The sequence below is a fragment of the Corapipo altera genome, unplaced genomic scaffold (genome assembly GCF_003945725.1).
Source record: "Corapipo altera isolate COAL_440 unplaced genomic scaffold, ASM394572v1 56, whole genome shotgun sequence".
In the NCBI taxonomy this organism is placed as follows: Eukaryota; Metazoa; Chordata; class Aves; order Passeriformes; family Pipridae; genus Corapipo; species Corapipo altera.
Genome location: NW_020884896.1, coordinates 2,207,518 through 2,230,919, shown reverse-complemented (window position 1 = coordinate 2,230,919; position 23,402 = coordinate 2,207,518). Strand labels below are relative to the sequence as shown.

The 23,402-nt window shown below is 36.9% G+C and overlaps 1 protein-coding gene across 3 annotated transcripts in view; it reads right to left on the bottom strand.

The window, feature by feature from the left end:
- The window catches only part of PCGF5 (polycomb group ring finger 5), a 65,917-nt gene that overhangs the window by 12,965 nt on the left and 29,550 nt on the right, over positions 1-23,402 (bottom strand). For 2 of the 3 annotated variants that reach the window (XM_027647881.1, XM_027647883.1), the window contains exons 3-9: positions 22,843-23,152; positions 12,394-12,490; positions 7,172-7,227; positions 6,990-7,049; positions 3,109-3,257; positions 1,660-1,758; positions 545-634 (exon numbers count right to left, since the gene is read on the bottom strand). In XM_027647881.1, coding sequence (XP_027503682.1) covers positions 545-634; positions 1,660-1,758; positions 3,109-3,257; positions 6,990-7,049; positions 7,172-7,227; positions 12,394-12,490; positions 22,843-22,954 — 663 coding nt within the window. In that variant the 5' untranslated portion in view covers positions 22,955-23,152. Of the gene's footprint in view, positions 1-544; positions 635-1,659; positions 1,759-3,108; positions 3,258-6,989; positions 7,050-7,171; positions 7,228-12,393; positions 12,491-22,842; positions 23,238-23,402 lie in introns of those variants that run through there. The other variant, XM_027647882.1, reaches the window with a different exon arrangement.

The window sequence follows — 23,402 nt, the reverse complement described above, 5'->3', positions numbered from 1 at the left end:
TCAAAAATATACACATGCAGCAAGGAAAATCCATTTGGCTGTTATCTGGATGTTAGTGTTAAATAGCACATCTAAAAAAAATGTGTGTAGTATGAACAGAAACAGTAATGAAACAATTAGATTTCACCAATAATTTTCCAGTGTCACTTTCAGTCTACTGACTGAATAAAGCAGGTTCTTACTGGATCTGCTGGATGCAGATTCGCCAACTATTGTAACTCAAAAGGTCACCAAAAGAACATTTGCAGGAAAAAAACAAGCACCTGGGTTTTCAGACACTTGACTTAAAACTTAGAGCAGAACTTGCATATGAACATTGTATATCTGCTATTTTGAAGTTTCAGAATCTACACAATACATGTGCTGCAGGGTTTCCCTCATAGAGTTTTACATAAGAAATCCAGAAAACATGCGAAAGGCATTTTTAAGTAAGGGTTTTTTGAAGGGTCATAGAATCTATTCTTGGACCAAGCGCTGAAAGCATGTATACCATCTATAATAAATATACCAAAACATCATTTATTTATAATGTAACAGTATTTACGTTTTCGCCTCTTAGTCTCCATCTTGTCATATAGATGAATTCCATAGTATGATCCTTCCCCATAATTTCTCCGTTGCATAGTACATCCAGCTTAAAATGTAAGAGAACAAACAGTAAGATAAAGGGATGCAAAATTTTAATATCTAAATGAACTCCTAAGTGCATCTCAGAGTTAATCCCTCAACTTCTATCATTATACAACAATTCCATCTGACATGTATATCAAACCTGGATGAATACAACATGCTGACAATATGCTATTTTGTACACTACCATTCGACTTTATTTTTTTCACTTTCATGTTTTCATTTGAAGTGTGAACAGAAGGAAGTCTGCCAATGAGGTAGGAAATCACTAGCAGACAAACATTCCCTATATTTAGCAATACTACACAGTATCTGTTTGAAGAAAAAGACTTTTGCTGTATTTTGAAGACCACCTTACTATGCCAATGCTCTTTCAAACTCAAAGATACAAACCAGAAGTACTGTAATTGTCATACAAAAAATAAATTATAGTTAAAAAAATTAGTTTAAAAATAACTATAAATTACAAATAAAAAGCTCTTCCAAGTATACAAACATTCATTAACTGAAAGCAAAAGACAGAGAAAAATAATCATCTTATTACGAAAAATTATTAGTTTAAACTGTATGATAGCACCTTACAGCTACGCACCACTGAAAATGTTTGACAATATTTTGATTACTAGAGCTATAATGTTTTTCTGGTTTTTAGATGAAAAAAAAGCATTTTGAGGCAAACAGATTCTTTGTAACACAAGCCATTAAGGTGCCAGACAGATAAAATAACAAAGCCAAATGACACCAAAAAGGCTGGTCAGCATGTCCTGACACTGTGACAAACTCCTGGGCGTAGCAATACACGTGTGCACCTAACCTAACTCAGCCCCATCCCTGACCAAAGCTGGGAGGCTGCAGTTCATGGAGTCATTGGCTCCAGTAAGAGAACTGGCTGAAGAAACAGTCTGTCCTTCAGTCTAAATTCCTGTATCCTTGGAAAGAGGGGAAGCAGGTTCAAATATGATTAAATTTTGAAGGAATGTATTATGTTGCAGAGAAATAAAAATAAAAGCATTTTTCTTCCAAATGTACCTCATAAGAACTTGGAAGTTTTAATTTTAAGCTGAGAAACTTTTTGATAGTTCCCACAGTCACTCGAGTAGAACAGCGGATAAATTTCTTCATTAAACCCTAAAGCAACAGCAAAAAATCAGAAAAACCATGTTAGAAATCCTGGAAAACAAGAGCAATCATTAGTGCAAGAACAGCTGTAACTGATAATTTTTTCAACCAGTAATCAATTTTAGTGCACCCTCTTCTAATCCATAATGGCACCATAGGTGCAATTTTTTGGCAAAATTTAAAAGATGACAAACAAGTTCATTTGACCCATCTCTGGTTCTAAGAAAATGTCTAAAAGACACCAAAGGGAGGAAAGATAAAAACCAAAGCCCAACTTCCATAAACCCACAAAAAGCCCCAGAAGAACTTAATAATCTATGTGTTTGCGTTAGTAACACTCGGGTTTAAACAAATGTTGCATTTCTTTGAATTTTTTCAGTCCTTGAGAGAAAAAGGAAGTAAAGACATTCTGAAATAATCTAGGTAAAATACAGAGAAGCTACAAATCTGAGACGTGATCTATTATCATAGATTCTGTGATCCAGAGCCTAATGGTTTTGATTCAACAGGAAGACTGGAAGCTTGAGACTCTCACATGGTGATGGAGACACAGATTTCTCACTGTATATAGCATAAACAGAGTGACAACATTTAGGTGTATTTTCCTGACGAATCAAAATTTTCTTACTGTGTTACGAACTTCCAAAATTATACATGTAAATTATCACATAGAAAATATAAGTAATTTTATTAGAAAAATTCTTTATATTTTTTAAAATTCTTGTATTTGTATTTTAATAAAACATTATTAAAATCTAAGGGGATTTCTAAAAACTTTGTTCCAGACTCAATATCATTAGGTAAAACTCTTCATGAACGGCAACTAAATATCCCTAATTCTTAAAACAGTAGTTGGCAGGTATTACTCTACACAGTTTGCAGATGAAGGTGACCTGCCCAAGGCCACAGACAACACATCGGTGTCAGAATCAGGTTTACAGCTCGGAAGATCTGGATCCCAGTCATTCAGTGCACAACATATCTGAAAAGCAAGTTCATGCTGGCATGTTAAAACAGTAATCCTGAAAGTATGAGGCAGCTCACCTACAGCTAGCTTTACAAATACCTCTGTGGTATGCTGTAATCTGTTGTGTAATGCAGTTATATACCATCAAGGCTGTAGACTGCAAAACTATAATCCATACACAAAAAAACCTCCACAGTCACAGATGAATTTCTGTATGGAACTCTATTTTTTTAAAAAATTCCAAGATGCATTGAAAGGCCTCATACAGAAGGACTAAATAAGTGTGGAAGTCACCACACTAAAGTTTATTGTTAATGGTTATAAAATTATTTGGTTCCTATAAGATGCTATTCTGTCATCAATAACAACAGTACAGATTGTTTACTACTCACTTTGACTACATTATCTCCTGACTGCCCATTGTTGCGTAAACAGTCGAGGCAGATAGCAATCTGTGGGTCACTCCTGTGATAGTCTTTATCTTCTTCATTTTCATCACACTCCTCATCTACTTTGGGTTTATCAGCTTTTGGACTTTCATCTGTAAAATATGAAGATCAAATCATTTAAGTGTAAAATAATTAAAAGTCACATATTTAAGGAAATACAACATTTTCACGAGCATATTTTTTCTTCAAATTAACTTTATACAATTTTAATGCAGTGCATTCTTAAATTGACCAATTAAAAGATCTCTGAAAACAAATTTTTACCGTTGAAATTTTAATGCAATATGCAAACAATGGATTTCTATGGAACAGAAAATAATTAGTCTGATGGACTATAATGGCTGTCTACTTCTGATGTGTCCAGTAATTAAAAACCCCGCAACTGTGCACGCACCAGGAACACTCAAACACACAATCCTACCCTATGCTGTGGCAGTTCAGTGACAAAAAACGATGTTTGTAAATAAACAGTGGAATAACTAATCCAAACACTTGTATATCAAAGTAACATGGGTAATCAATTCATAAACTGTCTGCCATAATAATCCAGTGAAGAAAAGTTCCTGAAATATTACCATGAAGTAAAGTAAGGGAAGATAAAGCTTAGCTTACATCCACTTTTGATGCTATCTAAGTAATATCATTGTAAGATATCCAGGTGTTTCTCTCCAGAAGGATTTTACAACTAAATAGCCATATACTTACTTATTCCCCTTTAAAAATAAAAAATAAGAAAAAATGAAAGGTCCCAGTATTTTTTAGCAGAGCACATATATTCTACAAAATCATACTTAATGTGTTATCTCTTTTCACTGATGCTGTTACCATGTACTATAGACCCCTGGTTTAAAATTCTACCCCTTTGGAAATGGTACCATCTTCTACAATTTTCAAAGGTTTAGCAAAGATGAACACTTGAATGCTGAGACCAGCAAGTACATCTAGATAAGGCTGCAGTGTATGTAAATAATAACCATAAAATGGGGTAACTTTTACAGATTTGTAATACAGTATACATTAATCCTATTGTATACATTTGTTTTTTCCATATCCCTAACTTATTTATTTAGACTTAAAAAAAAGGCCGTTCTCTGTTGGAATAAAACATCATCACAAGTAAGTTGAATAAGCTGCCTATGCATCTTTTTGAAAAACTTTCAGATTGAATTCTGCTGCTTTGCTACACTTACCATACTTCTTAAGTAATTTAGAAGAGTTCAGGTGAGAAAATAGAACAAGCCATGACTAAGTTTCTTGACACAGTAATTAGTTCTCTTTGCTCAGTTTAAATATTCAAGGTGAGTTTTAAGCTACATTCATTACTTTTCTTTCTTACAATTTTTAAGTATTTTGTAATTACATTTGTCCCTAAGTCCCCTATTAGCTATTGTGCATCATACATACATTTTGTTATTATCATCTTCCTATGAACAGAATTTCCAGTATCAACCTATAGATTTTTTTCTCTGTTTGTGAAAGTCCAGGAAGCAAATTCTTAATCCAGCAGGTGCAGTCTACCCATCACAATCACTTATCTGAGAAGTCTGCCTATGATTCACAGATCCTTCAGCAAGTACATCCAAAACTTTCAACAGTTACCATAGCTGAATAATGGAGGAAAGTTTAGTTACGCAGTTTGAAAAGCCTTGAAAAACAAACCAACCACAGAACTAGGGAAAACAGTAAATTTCCCATCATAAAATAATTCCAGAAAGAGGTCCACATGCAAAAAGGTCACATCTTCCAAGGTATCCTGATAGGAAATTCAAATGTTCCCCCATGTAAATGGCACCAGAATATTTTCTGAAAAATCCTTGTAGGTATTAGAATTAATGATGTTTGTACAGGCAACCTCCAGAAATCAATGTGATGGTCCATTACTGGCATGTTATTCAATATGATAGAAGTTAAAAAAATAAATAAATTTAATCTCACTAGAATGGACTCATTGTTCTCCAAGTCAAAAAGCATCAAGCCAAGAGCAGGAAAGGAAAACCAAAGCAATACCTCATTCACCTCCTCCCCTCTTTCCCTAAGGAGTAATCTGGTGTCTCTTTTTTCTTCTCATCTTTCTTTCAAACCTAGGATATTGTCTACTTTCTGTGCTTTTCTCAGATATTGACCATAAAACTAATCACTAGAGAGTGAGTTACTGTAAAGCTGTTTGCCCTCTTCTTTCCCCAGTTCAGGCTGGAGAGGACTAATGAATATTTTTTTCTCTGTACCACTGTATGTTTCATCATCTTTCAATTTTTTCTGGTAACCACTCTCCTATTGACACCACCAATGCCTGAGATATGCTTTGTTGTTCGATTTTTTTCACCCCTTCTGATGTGTGAAAACTAAGTCCTGGTATTTTTTTACACATCTTAGGTGCTAAGGTTGTGCTGTGACCTGTGGTACAGGACATAACTGACAGACTCTTAAACTAGATTGACAACGTGATTGAAGGGCATGGCATTGACAACTGAAACAGGCTCTTCTTACTGAAATTATTCTCAGCAAATAATTCATTCTCAGGCAAGATTCTAAATGCTTGTTTATGGCAGAAAACAGCTTAAATGCTCATAATTTGTCTTAATGAGTTGTCATGACTTTTAAATGGTTTGTAGAGACAAATTTCTATAGCCCAAGAATACGGTCACTAATGGAGACAGATACATATGTAGCTACTCAAAAGTATATTTTGAGTTAGAGCCTAAGTCTCCTTCACAAAACAATCCAAGCTCTCACTACACTAACTCATCTCCATTAGGTTTACCACTAAATTATGGGAGTAAGGTAAGAACCAGAAGAATAAGTTGGTTAAAAGTAAGTTACATTCTACAAATTTGTAAATGATGTGCTAATTCTTTCTATTTATGTATATAGCAGAAAATAATTTCCTAAACAGTCAAAAATATTTATACTTCATATAAATATTTTCTAAGTATTTTTAAAACTGAACAGATATACACTACATAGTATGATGTAGTAAACAAATCTAATTTCATCTAAACTGTTCTTCAGTTCTTTATTTAATTATATAACAGAGAAAATGACCTTGTCACTTACAATGGATGCCAAATGCAAATCATCAAAACTAGTGAGAAAGAAAATTATATGTTATGAAGTTGAAAGGAAGATATAAACAAGTGAGTGCAGAAGAGATGCATTACAAGATGTTTACTTGACAGTTATCCTTTACTGAAAAGAGCTATTTCTTTAACTTAGCAGAGCTTTTCAAAAGTTCTTCAAAATCAAATCAAATAGGCTATGGTATCAAAAACTTGTCAAATTAAAGAGGCATTAAAACAGTTGGATGTAGTCCTCACTTAGTACCTCAATACTGCGCTTTCAAACTTCATGGGTCAATTACAAAAAAAACCAAACCAACAACAATATTGTGGAATCTATATAAAACAATTGTTTAGCATGTGTGGAAAGCTGTTTTACTACTTGTAACTAATTCTTGACAACCTCCTACTTAACAGATGGTCACATTCAGTAACAGAAAGTAATCTGTAAAAACTCTGTAAAAAAAAAAATCTGTTTCTTGCTGTATTAAGAAAATTAAGAATTTAACTGGGAAATTATGAGTGTTTCAAGTGAGAGCATAGGGAAATGCAAACAAAAATAATGGTAAAACAGTCAGTGTTTGTAAAACAACTGGTTAATAGATAAGCAGCAGTACATGAGGGCCCACACTACATTTACACAGATTTGCTACAAGTTTCTGTAGTACCGTGAATTCAGTAAAAACAATGTACTTCTGTAAGTGAACAAACAGGTCTTAATGAACAATGTTACTTAACCCACAGATGAGAAAGAGAAAAAATCATCACCTTGTCCATTTTCTTGAGGTTTGTTTTTCTTCCAAAATTCGATCTCTCGCTGCAGTTCCTCTAGTTAATATCAAAGAACAGTAATGTGAATTTTTTAATCAATAATACAGGTATGTAATCAGAAATAGCCACATTCCCTCCATCAACCCAAGCAGGTACCCAAAACCAAGTGAGAAACTTACGTTCTCGAAGTCCAGGCACCAACTTAAATATAATTTCCTCTAAGGTGTTATCCAGCCTTTCAGAGGGAAAAAATACATTTCACATTAAACAGAAACTAGCATTTTAAGTATTTTTAGTGTTTAAATAACAAAAACTTTTGAATAATAAAATGAGTTGCATTTTTCTGGTAAATAATAAATCCTGTCAAAGCCAACTGACTTTAGCTTGAGAGGCAACATGCATCAAAGTTTATCTTAATCACCTCTTGAAGGGATTTATTTTAAGGAATTTATAATTTTTCAGTGTATAAGAATAACAATGAAACAAATGAGGAAAAAATACTTTACTCTAAAATTTTTATTGTTTGAATTTGTATTATGTGCAAACATTCATGTTACTAAAAGGGACAGACTGGAAAAGTAGTATCCAATTTTAAGGTCAAACTCATGAATAGTAAGCATGAAAATTATAAACTACATTAGCATATTAAGTGTTCAAGTGCTTTGGTAATAAGCCTGTTACGAAAATCTGAACAAACTATTCCCTGCTCACTACACCACAGACAAACCAATCTCGGTAGGATAAAGAAGAGCACAGAGCATCCATGCTGCTCTGACTTGACAGTTCTCAGTACCCGTAATTAATTTGAACTATTGAAATCTGCCGTGAGTTTGTATATCAGAAGACAGAACACAGCACAGGTATGTCCTTTGATATCCAGATATCAGTGCCAAAACTAGTTATTACAGTCCCTTCCACTGGACACAGTGCAGTTACCTTTGCTGCTGAAGCTAAAATACTTTTCTTTCCTTTTCTCTGAATTTAACCTACTCTCCTATCCATTTAATTTATCATCTGCTTTCTAGTTCCACTTCCTCTCCCTGTCTCTCTTATTCTTCACCTTCCTCTGTATTTCATTCTGTTAACTTTTCCTTTCTCTTCTTTGCTCTATATCTCATTTCTTGTGAACAGAAACTCCCACTGCCCACAGCCTAAACAAAAACCCAGGACAAAACAAAATACAAAGTAATACGGCCAGAGAAATTAGGTACCTTGAAATTTAGTAAGAAACTACAATACAATAATTGGCTTTGGTATATTTTTAACTGCCTTAATTTTTCAACTCAATAAGAATATATTTCTCTACATATATATTTGCAAATACACATGTGTACATGTTATTAATAATACACTACAAGCCTGATAAAAAGCACATCTGTTCTCTGTCATTTATTCACCAATAGTGGCAAAGTAGGAGTAAGACTGAATGTTTTTACTGTTGAGCAATGCCTACAATCCATTTTAATGGATAACAATTATCTTCTTATAATACATATATGAGTATTGAAGGTTTTCTTCTTTACAGAATTTGTACTTCAAAGTGATTTACAGAATTTGTAATTCAAAGTTTACAATTAGACCTATTACCCAAACATCACTTTCTGAGACTAGTTCCCTGTGGTATCCGTCAATGGACATAATCATACCATAAGAATATTCATGTTTAACCTACAACCATAATCCATTTTTTAATTGCTTCTTCTTACAGGGACAAAAAAAAGGAAAAATCATCAGGTCAAACATACCTCCACTAAAACAAAGTAGCACAGAGAGCTACTTTGAGCACACCACTTTCTCATGGATAAGAAGGAAACAAAAATCATGGGATGTCTTGAGTGCTTAACTTCTGACAGAGGACAAAACAGATCTACCTTTCCAAATGGTGTATTTTGTAGCCTCCTCTGTCTGTATCTAATGTAACTAGATGGTACTGCTTTCTATGAAGCTCCCACAGAAGAGCACTGGGAACTTGGGAACCTGTCTTAGGAATGGAATACATTTCACATATTAAGAAAGCTCCAATCTTCATAACGTACTGATTAAGAGAAACTAAATGACAACTTCAAAAGAGAACATTGCTACCTTAATTAAAAATCCGACTGTTCCTCAGTATGATATAATACATGCTGGGTTTTCTACATTTATTTTTGAAAGTTCCCACTTAGCACTTTCTAATTTGTTTTCAACAGCCCAAAACAAAAGTCACTGGTAATGCTAAAACAGCAAAAAAACCCAGCATACTTTGCAGATTTACAATGCTAGCAGCAAGAACCAGCTTCCCACTCCAGTTAATGACTTCATTTTCTTCCAAAAAATGAAACAAAAAAGCTGTTTTCTCCTTACAGAGAGTAAATACTAATCAATATTTTTAAAAAGGGCAGAAAAAAAAAATCCTATCTGATCTTTAAGTGCATGAAGACTAAAAACTATAGAGAAAAAATAAATCATAAAAGATTCTCAATTTCAGATGCATCTCACAGTGTTGCTGTTATCCACACCTGTGAGCACTCTAACACAAAGATTTGTATTTACGTGACTTGCATCAAACCCATTCCAAAACAAAACTACTTGACAAAGTTGGTCTCAGTTATTTAATATACTCTCTGTTAATGCTGTAACAAGAACACTGATATTTTAGACACAACTCTTTCCACTCCCACATCTTCCAACCTCCAAACAACAACATACAGACAGAAGAACCAAGTACTTGTGTCGGCTTTGTATAGTTTCTTTTTTCACCTCTTCTATAAAATTGAATGAGTTATAAGATCAATACTCTCCTGATAATTAACAGCAAACATGAACCAAAATATTTCTAAGACTATAATTCAGGAAAACTTGCATGCACAGAAGCATGCTACCAAGAGAAAAAGAAGCCTGTCTGCATGGTATAGTCAACACAGTCCTACTGAGTACTGATGATGCAGAATTCTGCTAAATCAGTAAAGGGAATTCTAGAATTTAACACTTCCTACATTTTCATTTTACAACTCAATGTTAAATTTCAGACTTAATCATAGTTTCAAAAGATCCTAATTGCTGCCAGCTAAGAGATACATGTAAAAACCTCACATAGTTATGAAGTTACTCAGAATTGAGTTTATAAGTAGTTTGTAAAGTTTATCTGAAAGATCTCAAGTTAAAACTACTATCTAGTGTTCAATTCTATTTCTCAGAAAATGACTGCATTCTTTAGCAATGATGGGGCTGGTCTCTATGGTCAGAGCATAAGACATGCATTAAGTTATGCTGGTAACTTCTGAAAAAAGATCATTCTATTACACTGTTCACGTGCTCTTCTGATTATTTGTTTAGCAAATGTTTAAAGCTGTTTCATAAAATATAACCAGGAAACTACTAACTATATGCAGTTTGTTGGCAAACAGACCAAATGACTCTAAAAGGAATTTCAGGAAATAATTGCATAGAAAATAGCTCTTCCCACATTTCTGGCTTACTTTAACTTTTCTCACCCATCTATAATTTCCTCCTCAAAGGACAGTATTAGTTTACTAAAATGTTTCAGAAAATGTATTTTTCATCTCCTATGAAGTGGTCTCATCAGAATAAAAATATTTCTAGAATGCTTTTGTTTTCAGCTCATTAGTAGCCCACAGCATCTTCTATTACAGCTCACACAGCACCTCAGACACTCACAGGAGATCAGAAAAGTATTTTCTACTACACAAACCCTCTCAGCCCTACTCTTCCAAAAACATTCAGATGATAAAGACTAAGGTCACTGTGGTGGTTTGGGCTAGGCCTTCCTTGGTGACCAGTTTGTGACCAAGGAAGGGTCCAGATTTACCCAGTATTCCCTACGATTTTTACCTAAGCCAGATTATAAGAAGAAAGGAGGAGAGGTCTTCGCTCTCTTTCCTTCCGGCGGCTTGGAGGTGCAGGTTCCCTGCTGTTGAGTCTGCTGTGTTGGGGAGCAAGGCCTGGTAAGGCCTTGTCGACCTTGGGAGGCGGAGGTTGCCGGCGATCGTCCCGGAGCGACTCGACTCTCGGTTGTCCCAAGGAGAGTGGTGGGATATTTTTCTTTGCTAACCCTTTAGTTACTAGATCTCGGGCTACTGATTTGGGATATATATATATTTATTTTATTTTGGTTTTGTTCCCTTTCCCTTCCCCCTTCCCCTTCCCTTGTGAAAATTGTATATATTTTAAATTGTATATATTTCAATTGTTACATAAGTGTAAATATATTTATATATATCACTTTAGCTGTCTCTCACGTTTCGGGTTTTCTTAGCTGGTTGTTTTCCTCCCTCTTCTCCCTGAGGTTTGGAGGGTGGGGGGGGGACTTCTGGTGGTAAGGTTTGGAGACTTGGCAGGGAGCCAGCTTCAAACCATATCAGTCACTAACACCCTTCAGAGTTGCTGAATTTAATCTCAGTCACCTCTCCTCTTGGTGTATAACTGAAGCACAGGAATGGTTGTGCATCATATGAGTCAAAAATCAAAGCAATATATGATAAACTGTAGCAACACAATGACATCAGGAAGTGATACCAACCCTAGTAAATGCCAGATGTAAATGTATATTTTAACACTGAGGTAAGAATAGTTCTTCCTAAACTCACAACAGTATTACAAAATAAGAATACCGTGGGATGGGGTGGGATGGGGTGGGGAGATTTTTGGGAGAGAGGGCAGGGAGTGCCTTCATCACTGGAGTTAAACATGAAGTTCTTCCACTTATGATATTTCTTGATTTCTCCATCTTATACTTATGGGATGTCTATCACCTTTGTTTCAACATACCATCACTAAAAGAGAATTCAAATTTTCAAGAAAAATAACTGTTTTTAAAAAGGTGTGTTACTGTGATATAAAAATACAAACTCTCAAAAAAGGGTATTTTTAGTGTCAAAACTTTTTTTCATTAGTGTCTTTTCATTAATCTCACAGCAGATTTCAATTCAGATTGTGTAATGGTTTGAGAGCCATTACAATGCCCTGAAAAACATTGTTATTTGTATGATTCATTTTCTGTACAGCTCTAAGAAGAAAAAGTTTGCCATGCAGATTGGAATGCCCTAAATAATTTGAAAAAAGAAACTCTAGAACTTAATTTCATTCCATGTAAAGAATAAAAGGTATCTGTTTCATTTATTTGTTTAATAAAGGTATTAAAATGTTTATTTTAACTTGTAAAATATACCCAGTCTTTCAGTGTCTTTCTCTTACCTTTCCTCCTTTTATTATATCTGAAAAAAATCAATTTACAATTTAGTGGGAGCTGAGGAAAATAACAACCTATATGGCTCAGAACAGTTAACATATGCTTTATACAAATAAGCAAAACAATTAATTCCCTTTTAGGATAAAGATGCTAGGATTTTTTTTCAATTTTTTGTTTTTCCATTTTAGCAAATGTTGTGAAATAGCATCTTACCTTAACATTTCTAGTGGATTGGTCTCATGCACTTGGTTGCCACACCTGGGACAGTCATTGCTGTCTTCAAAGTGTTGAACAATACATGTCTTACAAACTGAGAGACAGAGAAAAAAAAAGGAAGAAAGAAAGAAAGAAAAAATCAACTTAGACAAGATCTAAATAATAGCTACTACATGCATCGGAAATAAAAGAGTATTATCTCAAAGTAAATAATTACAATACATTTTCTCCACTTCTTGTTCCTCAAAGCCACAGTTCTGCTCCACTGAGACACCAAGTTCAGCAGCACAGGTTAGACAAGCACTGCTTTAAAGTATGTGATATTTTTACTACTTATAATTCTCCCAACATCATAAAATGCAAAGTCCATACCATGTAGCCCTTAAAGAGCAGGTTCTGACAAAAGTGTGTGCTGGGGAGCTCGAGCACAGCAGAGCCAACCATCACTTCAGCTGATCTGAAAATGACTTATGCACATCATTTTTGCTCCAATGTTTTGCTTGCAACTGAAAATACTGGTGTAAATACTTCTTGCAAAAGAAAAGTTCACAGAAGTTGTACAAAGGTTCAAAGTGTTTCCCTTTTGACACAGCGTTTTCAAAAGCAATGAGAGAACTTACAGTAAACATTTAACACTTGAATCTTATAATGAAATCTCAGGATCACGACCATGGCAAGTATAAAAAAACCCAAACCAAGAACAATGTGAACTTAAACCCCAATAAACTGAAATTAAATTAAGCAAGGTGCTACACTACTGTTGCTTTGAAATGATTAATTGCAAACTGTAGATTTTAATGCTATTAATAAGAAAATGGAAGCCAAGCTGATGAGAACAAATATGCCTGCTACTATAACTGCATTGCAACATTCTGCATGGAGATAAACTCTATCCTCTGTTTATTATTACTTCACCTACACTGAAATGACAACTGCAAATTCATCAGTAAATGGACTGAAAAAATAAATGGACTGCTGTGATTGCAATATGTTTTCTGCTGAAACACTGTAATTTCTTTCAGCAATTACCTAAAGAAGCATAAGCATCTCTAAACAAGCTGGTAAATCTGAATTATAAGACAACTTTAAGGAATCTCAAAATTCCTTTAACAAATGTCACCTAACAAGCAAAGCCTGCATTTGTCTTTGCCTTAGTATGCTCAAAAGAGTTATGTCAAATCAGATAATGCTGGTAATGCACACACATTAGACCTCTACGTAGGTGTTTTTTCCAACTGCTTTAGAACACTAACTTAGGGACATTAACTTCACAGCTCTGGCTGAAATTACAATGAACTTTCCACTTTACATGGGACAATAGACTTCAGAGCTCTCTGGCAGGCTCTCAGCACTCTCCCTAAGCTAAATGGTTCTAGCAAGGCTGGCTGGATGCAGGGTAGATTTCTGGTGACCTGGTAAAACGAGCTCAGGAAGCCCACGAGTCCTGCCAGACAAGCCCTTTAAGCTGGTCACAGCACTGCCCTCTGCACATGGTGTCTCCAAAAGAGCTGAGAACACTGATGCCATGACAGCAGCACTCAGAACTCAGGACATGAGTTAGTTTTTGCTTAACCTGAAGTTGTGAGGTATTTAGCACTGGCATACAGATGCAAGAACCTGCAAACACAGAACTCTTCTTATATCACAGATCTTTCATAATTTGTTGAATTACTAGACTTAATCGATTTTTGCACATTCATTCCCTAACACTTCCAGAGGGTAAGAAGTCTAGTACAGAGCAGCAAATGTGATTGTACCTACAACAACATTTCTTCATTTTTCTACATACTTTTTCTAACTAATACTCCTAAAAGTAAACATTTTGCCACTACACTTACATAATAGAGAGAATTTCATCACCCATATAGAAGCCCCCATGCAAGCCCAAGAGAGCATTTAAGAACATGCTGAAATCAGAGCACCAATCTTAACTTTTGAAATGCATGTAGTTTAGATTTCTATAACATCTCCTCATTAATACAACTGAGAATCTCCTCTAGGACTGAAAATAACAGAAATTATCCTTGAAATTGAAAAGATATGAAGATTCTCAGCTCAAAGCTTTTCTTAAGATGTAGTGTTTGCACTTGTACAACCCAAGGGCAAACATCACAAGATGGAATTCTTTAGCTGATCAGTAGCTCCTCAGCCATCTCAGCTCCCACAACCAGCTGAACTATCATTCCTTCTGTCATCCACCTGAAATACAAAGTACAGGGAGTAACTAATCAAACCCCAGATACATACACACAATGATATAATAGGGAAGAGGCACAGACAGCAAAATATATACAAAAATCACTTCTCCAAGAATATCAATCCCCATTCTCTTAGCTCTTTTTCAATGGAAATGGAGTTCCTCTTCTGCTAACTCCTATAATAAAGGAAGGAGTTAGTCTTTAATTTATTTTTCTTTTTTGGTAAGCCTCCCGTCTGGTATAAACAGCAGCACCTCTATGGAGTCTTTCTAACCTGACACCAACTTAAAATGATTGATAAGGAATAAACAAAGTGGCAAAAAAGGTACAAATGTAACTAGTACTGGTCAATATAAATTTTGGGACTCATAAGCTCAACTCCCAACCTTCTCTTATCTGGAAAATGGCCAGGTTGGATGAGGCTCTGAGTAACTTGAATTAGTGGAGGGTGTCCCTGCCCATGGCAGGGGGTTTGGAACTAAGGATCCCTTCCAACCCAAACCATTCTATGATTGTATTAGATTTTTTTTTTTTTTGCAACTGAGACTCTTAGAGAATTAACACAAAAATTCTTCAAAAGACTTACAAAGGGTTTTGTATCAATACCAGAGTGATTTCTTTTTTTCCATAAGCAATCAGAATTAGTCTCCTTCAGAAAGCATTTCCCTACATTTTAAGAATGTATGCCTGAAATTCTTTTAAGAGAACTTAATTCTTTCACTTGTTCTTGGGATCTCTGTTCCATTCACATCAGAGAAGTTCTTGAAGTCTCTGATGACACTGTTCTAACTGATTTGAAAAGGACTAATTCATTTGTCTTGTAAAGATATTTTAAATATCTTTATCTTTGTAGGTTTTTTTGTTTGTTTTCCAAACTAAAGAGAAAAAGGGCCTATCTGAGCTATGGTTTTCATTTACACCTAGAAGAAATCTGAAATGATTACTATTCACAACAACTTTATGCCATGGGATAGATAACTAACACACATTTAAAATCATAAAACCTCCCAACCACTAACCACTGCTAAACACAGAGCATGCTAATATCCACAATAATGTAACTTAAAGAAATATTTATAATATAAACCTATCTATAGAAAGGAACTGAATTACCCAGTCTGAATATATTTATGTGCTCTCTTTATACCTTTTCTTGAGAGAAGGTGACACCCTTGGAAGCCATGCACTGTCCAGGAAAGGACTTAATGTTTAATGAAGAGCTTAAACTCCAGTGTAAGAAAGATCTCTGAGTAAAATATGTACAGAAAAAACATCATAAGGAACCAAGAATCTTATTCCAGTCCTATATGGATGTATTCCCTATGCCAACAAACACACAGATCTGGATCAAGTGTTTGTACAGCCAGCTCAATGCCATGAAAAACATCTTGAAATTGTAAATCAATACTGCAGTAATCTAAAACAACTTTCATTTTTTCTCATGCAGACCTATGGTGCTATGAGGACTTGTCCATCAAAACTAAATGTGATTCACCAATAGCAATGTAAAGGTAAAGAACACATATAAATTCTAGCATGCAAGTATAATGAACTGATAAATGATAGTCTTATAGGGATCATGAACCAGTATTTTCAGATATGATAGGTATAAGCGTCCTCTGTTACTCTCAATATAGATCACTGAACATTTTTCAAAGTCTGTCACTTGGCAGTTTCAGAAAACGGGATGAAGCCTAAGTATTGGGTGGAGTCTAAGAACAGGGAAAAAGGGAATCTTTAACCACAATTAAATTACAAATACATTTAATTCACTTCCTCAGGGAAAAAACAAACACCAAACCAAAAACCTTTTACACTTCAAATACAGATTAACAAAATGACACAGTACATTTGCTTCACATACATATAGTTCAATGGGAAGACTCCTCCCAGGTTACTGTTTAAATGTTGGTTAACGAGGTACCTAAATAAAACTTCATATTGCATTTTTGAAATAAAACATTCTACAAGAGAAAGTTTAATTAGTTAACTGTGGGACAAATTCTTTGTCAGAACCCATCCTTTGAATTCTTCCATGGATCTTCTCTCTCAGTTAATTACTCTCAGATCCAGTGAGCAAAGGAGCGGCACAGGATACACACAGCTACTGGAATCAAACTCATCTCAGTGTAGGCACAGAAGTCATTTGGTATGTATAATGAAGTATTCAATTAGCTACCTTAAACCTTCTTTACAAGTACTTACATTTAGAGAAAGTGTCTGCATAAAAACAGGACACAAACTTCAATACACTTAACCACCCTTTTCAGAAAGTACACGTGAGACTACTCCACTCTTAATTACAATTACCAGACACATACAAACTGGACTCCCTTCTGTTGAAAGGGAATACCATAATTTCAGTACATGATGACCAAGAAAGACTTTTTGTGTTGAAAACTTCTATTTTAAAATAACCTGCTACATGTCATTGACCAAAGCTTTTGCAGGAGAAGGAGTCTGAAAGCAGCTGAGCTTGCTTGTCTGAAGGTGAGTTTTTGCTGCAGTAAAGTTTTTTGTGATCTCCTAATGAGAGCACAGGTTTCTAGCAAAATCTGAAAAACACTCCAGTTTCAGGATTATTCGTTTGATACTGAAAATTACACATCTGGTGATTTTCCTGCATGGAAGGTCATTTCTGAAAGTTCCTAGACTGCCTTGGTTGATAATTTCTTAAGGCAAATACTAGAGTGACCAACTAGTAGAAATGCACCACTTGATCTACTTTTCATAAACAGGGAAAAACTGGTGAGGAACACAGACACAGACAGCAGCTTGCCCTGAGGTGAGGCAAGCAACTCAGGAGGATTCAGTTCAGGATCTTGAGGAATGATATACAGTTAAACAGCAGAGTTAGGATTTTGAACTCCAGGAGATAGCACTTCAAGTTGTTTAAGCAACTGCTTGTCAGATTTCCCAAGGAGACTATCATTAGAAAGAAACTTAGGAGAGCTGGCTGGCTTATTTTAAAGAAAATTTATTTGGACCTCAAGAGCTAACCTGTGGAGGATCGTGACCAGAGCAAGCATACAAAGGGTTAACGAAGCAGTGGACATTGCCAGAATGGAAGAGAATGTGGCAGAAGGTGGGATGAAGTGCCTACAACATGCGTGGAGCCAAAGGCTGAGTGACCCAGAACAAGAAGATGATTGAAGAAAAGAAGAAAGTATGTTGAAAGCTGACAGGTGTAAAGATGGACATTAGTCGTTAATAGGTAGAAATATGCATACTGTAATTTTATAGGGCCAAGTATTGCTTGTTGATAGGTTGAAGATGCTTAGCTCACAGATCAGAAATGAAACTAGTTCCTCTATAAATAGAGGCTTGAAATAAATAATAAATGATTCTCTTGCTGACCAGCAAGGGTGTTCGTGTCCCATTGCTACACTAACCAGTCTGTTGTACAAGGAATTTTGTCTAAAGAACTGCTTAGTGCACACAAACTGCTTGGTGCATAAAGTTCCTAATTAATATGCAAAAGTAGAGCATATTAGAAGTGGAGACAAGGATGGGAAACAAAAAGATATAAAATCACTACTCTGGCACTTAGGGACAAAAGTAGGAAAGCCAAGGCCCAGCCATAGCTAAAACTAGTGAGAGACATAATGGAATTGTGTAAGTATGCTAGTAGCTGAAGGAAATTTACACAAAATGTTTGCCTGTTAATGAATGAAGGAAACAACTTAGGAATAGGTTGTACAGAAAGGTTTGAAGTCCTCAGCACCTTTTTGCCTTGGTCTTCACAGACAGAGCCTGATCTCCACGCATGATTTGGGAAGGAGAGGGATGATCAATAGACAAGGAGCAGCAGGTTTGGGCTCACTGAGAAAACTTGACATATTCAAATCTACAGGCCAGATAGGATTTACTAAGATGATACCTTATCACCATAATCGTGGTGATTATGAAAGGTGCCCAATGACTAGAAAAGGGTGTTAAACCCACCTTTGTTAAAGAGGGGAAGGATGACCCAGGTAAGTACAGTTCAACAGTTTCCCCTAGCTCCCTAAAAAGATGGTAGATTACATCATGACCCCTGGAATCAATTTCCAACAACATGAGGGACAAAAATGTAATCAGGAATAGGCAGTACAAATTTGCCAAAAGTGAATTATATTATAGACCATCAGGTGACCTAATAACAGCCTGTACCGTTTGAACAGCAGTTACAGGAGTGACGGAGCCCTGTCTTCTTGGGAGTGGCAAGTATCACAAGGAGCAATGGTCCCACATTGACATTTGGTAGGACATTCAGGAAAACTAGGTAAAGACTGAAGCACTGGAAAAGGCTATTGAGAGAGGCTGTAGAGACCTCATGCTTGAAAAGCCACATGTCAACTATACAGAGCCATGGCTTGACCTGGTACAGTGCTGGCAATGAACTCATCTCATGCATGTTGGTCTAGGCAGCCTCCAGATGTCCCTTTCAACCAGCATTTCTATGATTGTGTAAACAGTCCGATATTTTTTTAGGACACTAAAGAACGTTCCCGAGAAAAGTTTATTTTTATTTTCCAAATTTTGTAAGCGCACACTGTACTAAACAACAGATCATGGGACATGGCCTTTAGCTCACACCCAGCCTGCTTCAATCAGTAGTTCTTAAACATCCTTGACAACTGTGTAACAGACTAGAAAAAAGCTCTCAGCCCATAAGAGAAAACCATTCTGTTGGAAGTAGCAAAAAAGAAATTAAGTACTGAATTTGCAGAATAAGTAATTATTTTGCAGCAACATAATCATTTCCTTCACAGCAGAGATAGGGAAGTTTGTACTCCTGATGCCCAAGTTGCACTTATGTTTCCCAGTAAATGGTGGAGTTATCTGTCCAACACTTCCAAAAACCCCATCAGAAACAACCCTTATTAAAAAGGCACTCATTTCTCAGAGTAGAACTCTACTACCTAACATTTTTCAACCACACAGAATGTGCGAATGAACCACTAACTGCTTTGGTTGCTACTGATCACAACAGATCCCCTATGAACACTGGAGAATACCTATGTCAATACATGCTTCTCATCTTTCCAGAGTAATACATTGTATTCCCAGTATCTAATGAATTTATGCTGCTTCTTCAGCCATTAATATCTGCAGATTTTGATCTTTTGTGCAACAATGTTTTGACTTACGGCAATTAATAGTACAAAAAAAAAATCAAGGGATAGTTAAAATCATTGTATTTTACGATATCCTGAATTCTGCCACACAGAGTCATCTTTTCCTCTGCAGACAGAAGACTTTCATGTCACTACTTTTTAATTTAATTTTTCCTTCCATCACTGTAAGTTTTGTACTTTGGCAACTAAACTTTTCTTTAAAGAAACAACACCTGCTTTCCTGCAGTTCTACTTAATGACCCAAACACGTGGCAGCTTTTTGGGGAGGAGACCTGTGTAACTCTATGGCAGCTCAGTAAAATTCATGTCCTCTAATGTGGGGACTAGGCAGTAACAGAGCTGCCTCAGTAAAGAGCTCTCAATTTACAGGTAAACAAAAGAAAGAGATGCCACTGAAAACACTCCTGCCATTATTGTTTTGTAATGGGAGTGAAAATAAATAAACAACTAAATTATCTAAACAAAAATATACAGAATAAAAACATATTTTCAAATCTGAGCTGATTTCTGAAGTAACTGTTTCCCTCTCACCCTACCTTTTAAAAGTTACTACTGTTCATTAAACTTCAACCTTAAAAAAATTAGCTAATACCAGAATTTTTCCAGTTTCCTTAAAGGGAAAGAATTTAATAATACATTTACCTCCCTCTAATAACTTACCTCTATTAAGTACCTCAGTCTTTTCCTGATTCTTCATCACTATTTTCCTTCTGTATCCAATAAAGGATGGAGATTCTCCTTAGACCTCCTTTTGTTGCTAATGTATAGACTTACAGACACATTTTTAATTCTCTTTTATGGCAGTAACCAGATTAAGTTCTGGTTGGGCTTTGGCCCTTCTAATTTTCTCTCTGCATAACTTCATGACATCCTTGCAGTCCTCCTGAGTTGACTGCCCCTTCTTCCAAATTAATAAACTCTCCTTTTTTTTTACTGAGTTCCAGACAAGGCTTTCTGTACAGCCAAGCTGGTCATCTTCCCTGACAGCTCATCTTTGGCACATAGGGATAGCCTGCTCCTGTGTCTCTAGGATTTCCTCCTTCAAGCATGTACAGCTTTCCCAGATTCCTTTGCCCTTCAGGACTGCCTCCCAAAGGACTGGCAACCAGGCTCCAAAGTCGGACCCCCAGAAGTCCGAGCAACAGTTGTGCTAAACAACATTCTTACTTCTCCAAGAATTGAAGTCTGTCCTTTGTGATTGCTGTGCTCAAAGACAGCCTCCACCCACCAGTCCTTCTATGTCCACTAACAGCAGGTCCATCAGGGCCTCACTCCTGTGAGTTCTGTCAGGAAGCTACCCTCCACACTCTCCAGGAACACCTAGACTGTCTTCTCTCCACTGCAGTGTACTTCCAGCAGACTCTGCTAAGTCAAAGTCATCCACCAGAACAAGTGCTAGAAACTGTGAGACTTCCCTCAGCTGCTTACAGAATGTTTCATCTGCCTCTTCATCCTTGTTGGGTGATCTATAACAGACTCCCACAATGATATCTGCCTTGTTGGCCTTCCCCCCAATTCTTAAACACTCAAGTCTCATTATCACCAGCACTAAGTTTTAGACACCCAAAACACTCCCTAACATAGAGTGCTACCCCACTAGCTCTCCTTTGCCTATCCCTTCTGAAGAGTTTATAGCCATCCACTGCAGCCCCCCCAGTTGTGAGTTATCCCATCATGGTTCTGTGATGGCAACTATGCCACAGTTTTCCTGCTGCACAGTGGCTTCTGTTGTTTTAATTGTATATGTGCGTGATATAGTGGGGACATAACACCATAATGTAAAAATTAACAGTGAAGACAGTAACAACTGCAAGACAACAATAACAACTGTAAGAACAACACTGTGCAGAAATGATAGGAAATGCCAAGACAAGGCTTTTAACTGATATTAAAGGTTTGAAAATGGGAAATCTATCAGACTCTTCTTTTAGAAGAGTTCAAGTTTTATTTGGAAAGACATCAAATTCTCAAGAAGGTCCAATCAAACTACTGTCTATTCAGGAATACATGTAAAAAAATCAAGTGTGGAAGTAAGATGACTGAGTTTGACAGGACCATTCATACGCTTAATATAATTCACACACGCCAATGTTTTAGATATATTAGGAGCCTAAGACAACCTGAATATTTTTCCTGAGACAGTTTTATTGAAAGAAATCTACTCCCTAAATAAATATTTTGCCAACTTTTAAGTACTTCACTGCATTTTGCCATGGAACACACTACAGAGAGTTGTGTGCCAGTACTGACCAAACTTGTGTATCCATCATGCACACTGTCAACAGATACATTAGTTTAAGTTTCAAGAGCATAGTTATAGTATCAAAATAGCACACCTGACCTGACTAATGATCTCACCTGTGATCAGCCAGGCCACAGTGATACAAGTTTGGTGTTAGAGCCAGCACAATCACCACTAGCTTAGGAGAAAGAAAAGAGGTATCTTTACAAGGCATTGAGCAGAGTTGACATACTTTCACAGAACTGGTCAGGTTGGAAGGGTCCACAGTGGGTCATCTGGTCCAACCTCCCTGCTCAAGCAGGGTCATCCTAGAGCATATGGCACAGGATTGCATCCAGTTCTTGAATATCTCCAACGAGGGAGACTCCACAATCTCTCTGGGTGATCCAGTGCACACTCACATAATGCAGAAGTTCTTCCTCATGTTCAGGTAGGACTTCCTGTTCATCAGTTTCTGCCCATTGCCTCTTGTCCTTTTGCTTGGCACCACTGAGAATAGCCTGGTTCCATCCTCTTGACACCCACCCTTTAGATATGTATACATATTAATGAGGTCCCCTCTCAGTCGCCTCTTCTCAAGGCTGAACAGGCTCAAATCCCTCAGCCTTTCCTCTCCAGACCCTCGATCAACTTAGTAGCTCTCCACTGCACCTGCTCCAGGAGCTCTGTGTACTTGTACTTGTGGAGCACAGTACTGCACACAGTTCAAGATGACCCAGATTGGAGACCAGTGTTTAGGAAACCCCAGCTGAGACTGAATTCATTCAGAGGATTTCATGTAAAAATTCAGTGAACAAAAACCAGCACAGTGGTCATATTAAACACATTCACACTTCAAGCAACCATCACTTATGAAGAAGGGAATATTCTGTAAAGTACTACTTACAGGTATGGAGGCACTCGGTTACTGTAGTTGGCTTGATAAGATAACCTTTACAGATATAGCAGGTGATATGAGGATTGAAATCTTTCACCAAGTGCTTCCTCTGAGTAGCCATTCGTGGGGCAGGAATTACTGGCAGAGTGCTCGGGGCCAGAGAAGTGAGTCTGAGAGGCGTCGATACCCGCAGTTCACAAGAGCTGTAGCACTGCTCTGTGCAACTGGACTTCTCCAGGCATTTGCTCTTAATTCCGCCGGTCTCACTGGGACATGGCTCATAACTCCTGCTCCCGTGCCAGGCGAGTCATTTTCCTACCTGTAACACACGTGCAAAGAGAGAGCTGTGTAAACCTGGCCGGACAGCGGCGATGCCCTGGAAGAGCAGTGTCGCCATGAACTTGGCGGGGGCACCGGGCCGTTATTTACATAACAGCAGCCCGGCAGCCGAGCTCCGAGGCCGCGCCCCCACCCCGCCAGGCTCCGGACGAGCCGCGGGGCCGGTGACAGGTGCAGGGGCCGGGGCCGGCCCCGCCGCCCTCCCCGCGCACCCCGCCCGGCGCTCCGGG